Raw genomic sequence first — 6,600 nt, forward strand, 5'->3', positions numbered from 1 at the left:
AAGTTGACGCTGTTGTAAAGACGAGCAGCTGTGTATCAGAGATTAAAATGTTGTGGGAAATGACGTGTTGTATAGGATAACGTAGGCATATAGATGAAATAATGAATTATCTACAAATGAACTGCTTATTTGATTAATGCTATGGAGATGTTCTGAGATATACGTTCATCCCATCGGTCACCCAAACCAGCTCTTATGACACATTCATATGTATAGCCCACTCAGATGAGAAACGGTATGTTATTGTGATATAGAGTAATGTATCATACTGTTAAACAGACTACAGTTTTTCTAGAATAGATAGGCTGTAGGCTTTTTGTAAATACAGAGGCCAGCAGGCCGGTGTCAAGTTATTAAACTCTAAGGGAACAAAGATCTAGGACTACATAATTATTAATATTGACTTGATAATTAATCATGACATAAATTCACCGTTAATTGTATTATCCAGGCGGGCTGTGTTTGTTGTGCGGAGTCTCTTTCACCTCATTCCGCTAACACACACAGAGGTGGTGGAATTCTGTTCATGTTCAAAGGCGCTGCTGCACTTCAGCAGAAACTAAATGTATTTTATTGAGAACAAATGGAGAGATTTGAAGGGAGCAGAAAGAGAGAGGCTGTGAGAGAGCGGTAGAGAGAGGCCGTGGATAGGAGCAGAGCAGGCCTCGGTGGAAGGCAGCTCAGAGCCTCTCTGCGTGGAAAGGAAAGCGCCTCTGGGTCTATTTGACAACAGTGAGATCCCCGGGGAGCCCACCTCACATTAAGTCTGCATTTCAATAAATCAGCCCTAATGAAACTAAAGCGACTAGAGAGAGAGAGAGAGGAGAGAGAGAGAGAGAGAGAGAGAGAGAGAGAGAGAGAGAGAGAGAGAGAGAGAGAGAGAGAGAGAGGTTGTGAGATCTAGGGGGGGTGAAAGGGGCTGCCTGACTCCCCAATAGGTCTACACACACCGGGACAGATATTAGGAAGTTGAGGCGGAAAGGAAAACTTTATAGGTGAAGTGGCGTCCCAAGAGGCTCAATAACATTCACCTTATAAGTCATGAAGAACGTACAGCTCTCTCACCACCTCTCAGAGGACTGGTGAATGAATAACCCAGACAGAAACGTAGGAAATACCGTAAAGCTCTGAGAGAAAAAAGCTGTCCAAACACACATTGTTACAGATATTTAAATGTTGGTGCTGCGCTTTGAAAAACAGATTTCGTTAGCCTGAAGGACGCGATGAAACAATAGGCCTACCAATTAATTGCTTTTCTAATTGTAATTTGTATCACACATATATCATTGTCGCTCACATTTAAATGTTTATGAAAGTGTTCCAATTGTTACAACAACAGAACCTATATTCTATCTTCGAAAATATTTTATAATTTGCCTCCTGTTCAGATGAGGCAAACAGGTTGCAATTCGTATTCTGGAAGTTATGCAAATAGCCTAAATAAAGCATTAGTAGAATAATAATAATAATAATAATAATAATAATAATAGTAATAATAATAATTCCCTTCGCCAAACAAAAACAAATAATCAGATGAAAGGAAGATCAGCGAGGTATAGCCGGTCGGATTAGCGCATGAGACAGGCCATTGGAGCTGGTGGCTGGCTGTTTAGACACCGCTTTATGGATTGTTTAATATCGGCCCGTAAAGAAGGCCGACTGACCGGCAGACTGACTGAGGCTGGGCCAGGGGGATCACCCCGCTGGGAACTCATCATACTGCTCCTAGCGCCGGATTAATCACACTGAAAAATAAACCCCTGACAGCCACGGATATAAGTATATCATTTATATAATGATAAGTATATCATTTATAATAAGCATATAATTTATCCCAACCAAGGTCACGAGTAGTCCCCGGATGCAGCTAAACGCCTATAAGAATGGCGTGAAAAGGCCCTTTAGAAAACGGATAGGTGGTAGGTAAGCTTCTCTCGACTGTGCTGTCTCAAACAAACATATCAATTAATACAGGCTATGCCATTCCCAAAAGTCTTATCGTTTACACTTGATTAATAATTCGATTTCTAAAAGTAGTAGCCTAACCAAAGAGAAATACATTTTCATGCGACAATATAAAGGAGATGAATGAAAAAATGAAAGCAGATTGAAATACAGAGGAAAACATTTTAATTAGGTTTTCCTTTGAATAATAAATAGCACTAACTCGCCAGTATAACACACTAGCGCGTTTCATTTACAATAAGATATAAATTAGTAAAAGTACTCTTGTTAACAAGATTCTGTAACTTTCAAATACGTTTCAAATAAAAACGGGAATAATGTATTTACAAAACAATGTTCAGTGTCCATTGCAATACAACTTGCATAAATTATAGGCAGCATTGTCCATCATTAAAAAAATAAATATCAAATGTATTGGATTCCTCAGGTTCCTCAGCCCCATCTCCAGACCTCATACATCCTTTACAAATAAGATACAGCAGGCCTTATATTATCTTCACATAAAGTATAGTATACCTAACATCGACTTTACATAAAGTATAGTATACCTAATATTATCTTCACATAAACTATAGTATACCTAATATTGTCTTCACATAAAGTATAATATATCTAATATTATCTTCACATAAACTATAGTATACCTAATATTCTCATCATATAAAGTATAATGTACCGTGGCAATGAAGCAGATGCATCCTGAGAAATAACGTCTTCCAAAATCATCACATAAAGCGGGACATTTACTGAGCCAGTCAACGCACATCTCATGAAAACGAAAGTGAAATGGTAGAATAAGTCAGGGTTAATTCATCCCCCAACCCCGAATCAGGTTTAATTAATCCTTCGGGCCTGTCTCTGAGGAGAACAGCTGTAGTGCTGCAGGCCAGGCGTCTTGTCTGAGGAGCAAGATGCAGCTCTCCCCTTTAGAGAAAGGTTAGTTAGGTTAGTGTTAAGACCAGGGTGCAGGGGTGATGGCTCGGGGCTTTAGTCAAAGCAATTGTGACACCTACCTATAGACCTGAATCAGAACCACAACATGACCTTTAGAACCTCACCTTTAGCCCACAGAGTTTGTCCTAAAGTCCTTCCCAGGTTGTATTAAGTAAGAGCTGGAGTTGCAGAGGTAAAGGTCTTAAATAACAAGAAAGTGGCCCACCAGTCACTGATACTATAATAAAAAATTGCACAACTGTTGTTAAAATAAAACATGATGGTATCTAATTATTGTGTAACCAATTATAAAATTTGTAGTCCATAATAACCAATCCAACTAAAGTGATATTTTTAAGTAATGCTGCGTTCCTACTGTGTGAGCAGGTCTCAAGACGTTCTGTTAATAGAACCTCTGTTTATGACAACAACATATCTCTGCTTATTGCCCTGAGAGACAGTCTGACACACAGGCCGACATTACAGCTACCGCCAACTCAGGCCTACACTAGCACTGATTACACGGAGGCCTTCATAAGCCTTCTGCTTAGGGACAACTAGGTATATGTTTCAAAACATCACATATTCAGTCAAAGGCCAATGAAGTGAATTCAAATGCATAAAATACAAGTCCTTCTTTTGAAACTATAATTGCATGTTACGTACCTTTCTTAGAGTATAAATGTGAGGGTCTGAACTGTTCAATGTGGTTAGCGTTCGTTTTAAGCAGAGAGTCAGTGGTGTGTTTATGCATGGTGCTGACCTCAGCAGCAGTCTGTTTGAGTCCGTCGTTAGCAGAGTTATATTGCAGAATCCCTTGACCCTGCAGCGGGCTGAAGTTGCCATAGTTTGTGTAATTACTGTAAAACGGAGACGTGTAGTAGATGGGTCGTCCTAGGATGGAAGAGGCGGAGTACACAGCGCCAGGGACGGCCGGGGAGGGGGTGGAGGAGGTGGAGGTTAGAAGACCGAGGGATGGACAAGTCTGCCCCGGGTGATGCTGCTGCTGCTTCGGGTCTGAAGTAGCGATCTCCGCTAACGACCACAGTTTGGGTTTGACGGCTTGATTGTGACGACCTGAGATTCGGCTGTCAAGACATGATTTGTTGTTGTTTTCCCGGTGGTGATGGTTTAAGACCGAGGCCTCAAGCCCTGTTAGTGGTGATGATGTCACAGGTTTAGGTGACAGGCTTAGGTGTCGTTCATCATTCTCCAGTTCGTGATCATCATCATCATCCTCACATTTGTCCTTAGTATCTGACCCAGACTCACAGACCAGGTCCCCGATTCGACAGCTCACCTTATCCCCATCAGACTCCGCTGAACAAGAATGGTCTGTAAGGGTATCAACCTGCAAACTGATACCTGAAAAAATAAATAAAAAGAGATTGAGACGAAGTAATTACCATATAATAACCATGGCATTCGACATTATTAGGATTACTATTATTGTTAATAATAATAATAATAGTAATCCTAATAATGTCGAATGCCATGGTTATTGTTAATAATAATAATAATAATTAGAACTCGTTCCGTATTATGCCTTCCCACTGAAATGTGTCACCTAGTCTCTGTCATCATGTCGTTAATCATCTGTGGATAACTGTCAATAAAAAACAGCACCGCGCAGCTCGCGCTGTTAACTGGGTCATGGGTTGGGTCTCGTGGTTTACCTTCATCCTCCGCGGACGTCTCGCTGTTGTCAAGATTTTTCTCCAAGCGGTCATCATTCCTCTCTCCGTCTCCATCGTCCTCATCCTCACTCTTATTCCGGGGAGCCCACGTCATCTTGTTCTCCTTCTTCAACCTCCTCCTGGCGTTGGCGAACCAGGTGGACACCTGCGTCAGGGTCATCTTAGTAATGATGGCCAACATGATCTTCTCTCCCTTGGTGGGGTAGGGGTTCTTCCTGTGCTCCTGTAGCCAGGCCTTCAGCGTGGCGGTGGCGTCTCGGGTCGCGTTCTTGCGGTAGGCCGGGTCGTTGAGCTGGTAGGGGTATCCCGGGCTACCGTAGGGGTGGTAGCTGATCGCCCCGGCCATGCCCTGCGCGTCGTAAGGAGAGCTCTGGAAAGGAAAAATGATTTTGAACGTTTTTTGTTATAATTTATAATTTTGGTAATAAATATTAAAAACTTTAAAACATAACTAAACACAACAGGTTGTGTATTGTGGTTGTGTGTATAGAGAGTTACACTTAATGTGTAATGTGAGCTGGGTCTATATACTGCATGTATTACACTGATCATTATCGGTTTGATTCATCGCATTGCATTATGCTAAATAAATGATAAATGATGCGTCGTAATTGCACTAATTTCCAGTAATCACCGCCTAACTTCCTGCTTTTCTTTAGCTAGATTAGTTTTGTTGTCAGAGAGAGAGACGTGTTAGCATATCATTGCTTTACAGCATCACAAATCCAATTAACTACCCAGCGTATGTGCGTGCACCTTTTATAAACGCTTAGAGAACCATGTCATTAGCATTTTAATTCCTCTTTTCATGTTCAAATTTCGCTTATTTCATTTAATATACATTCCAAGAATTTAAATTGCATATATAGTTTGTGACTGTGAAAATGGAGAACAAACTTCATATATTGTATTTCCCATTGGAAGGATTTGATATTAGACTACAGGCTAATTCCAATGAAGGCCATTGGCTTACCAATATCATTCTTTATGGGGGGCATTTTTCCCTAAATGAAGTCCACTCAATTAGCCATGCACTGTGTTAACGGGCCCACGAAAACACACATCACACACAGTAAGAAGAAACACAATAACAAGCCTACAACTTTCACACACGATAGACAATATAATGTACCACTTGATGATTTATCGTTGTGATAAATGCAATGCTTTCTACGAACAATGTTCGAATACATAATGGTGTGCAGGATCTCATCCATTTTACCCTTGAACTGTACAACCCATTAGACCCGCTCTGAAACGGTAGCTCTCTGCACACTGCACGCAAATACTCTACTGTTGGCTACTAAATGACAAAATTAGAGCTAATTATTTTCGACCAGGCTGTCCCTGTATGCATACTGACACAAGTTGTCTAACGAATAAGTGGAAGTAGAGTATATACCATGTAGGAAGGGAATCCCGTGGCAGGGTCTGTGGAGTATGGCATTGGGCTGGAGAAGCCGCTGGCTGAAGCCGTGAAGGCAGCAGCTGATCCGGGGTAAGGACTAAAGGCTGATCCACTGGACGACCTGGCCAGCTCGTCGCTCCTCGGGGCAGCCAGGGCTGAAGCCCCGTAAGCCGGGCAGGAGTAGAGAGCCAGGGAGCCCGGCGGCTGGTAGAGGTAACCCTGGGGGTAAGACATGCCTCACTGAGAGTCTGTTGCTGCTGATTCCAAAGAGGAAAGCACGGAAAATTGACTTCTGTAGAATAATGAGCTCACTAAACAGATCTTCAGACAATTCAAATAAAAATAATTAAAAAGCGACCCCCAAAAGATCAGTAAAGTGCCCTGCACATAGAGGCAGGCGACGTCTCGATCCCCTAGCGTCCGATGTTTTTAGTAGCCTCAACTCTGAAGTGAGGAGTTGGAGGAAGGAGCCAGTGGAGTTCTGAGAACGGTGGAAAACACGAGCTGTCACTCAGCTGATCTGAATATTCCATCTCCGCCCTCTGAAATGGAGCCCTGGCTGGAACAACACGGAGAGGACAGTGGAGGGGGAAGACA

General features: G+C 42.0%; 1 protein-coding gene across 1 annotated transcript; it reads right to left on the reverse strand.

Annotated features, from left to right (window-relative positions):
• Positions 1 to 2,242: 2,242 nt before the first annotated feature.
• On the reverse strand, positions 2,243 to 6,376 carry LOC139396787 (iroquois-class homeodomain protein irx-2-like). Its single transcript, XM_071143700.1, has 4 exons — positions 5,998 to 6,376; positions 4,575 to 4,965; positions 3,565 to 4,263; positions 2,243 to 2,889 (listed from the first exon to the last, which is right to left on the reverse strand). Exons 1-4 carry the CDS (start codon positions 6,235 to 6,237, stop codon positions 2,804 to 2,806), a joined length of 1,416 nt encoding a protein of 471 aa, XP_070999801.1. The 5' UTR covers positions 6,238 to 6,376; the 3' UTR covers positions 2,243 to 2,803.
• Between the last annotated feature and the right edge of the window lie 224 nt (positions 6,377 to 6,600).

The sequence above is a fragment of the Oncorhynchus clarkii genome, unplaced genomic scaffold (assembly GCF_045791955.1).
Source record: "Oncorhynchus clarkii lewisi isolate Uvic-CL-2024 unplaced genomic scaffold, UVic_Ocla_1.0 unplaced_contig_9793_pilon_pilon, whole genome shotgun sequence".
Taxonomy (NCBI): domain Eukaryota; kingdom Metazoa; phylum Chordata; class Actinopteri; order Salmoniformes; family Salmonidae; genus Oncorhynchus; species Oncorhynchus clarkii.

What these genes read in the sequence shown, in the direction of transcription:
- LOC139396787 (XM_071143700.1), bottom strand. Translation starts at nt 6,237, where the DNA reads ATGTCTTACCCCCAGGGTTACCTCTACCAGCCGCCGGGCTCCCTGGCT. An exon ending in GACGTCCGCGGAGGATGAAG is followed by an intron (nt 4,264 to 4,574) that starts GTAAACCACGAG and finishes TTATTTTTTCAG; the next exon opens with GTATCAGTTTGCAGGTTGAT. An exon ending in ACATTTATACTCTAAGAAAG is followed by an intron (nt 2,890 to 3,564) that starts GTACGTAACATG and finishes CTTTCTCTAAAG; the next exon opens with GGGAGAGCTGCATCTTGCTC.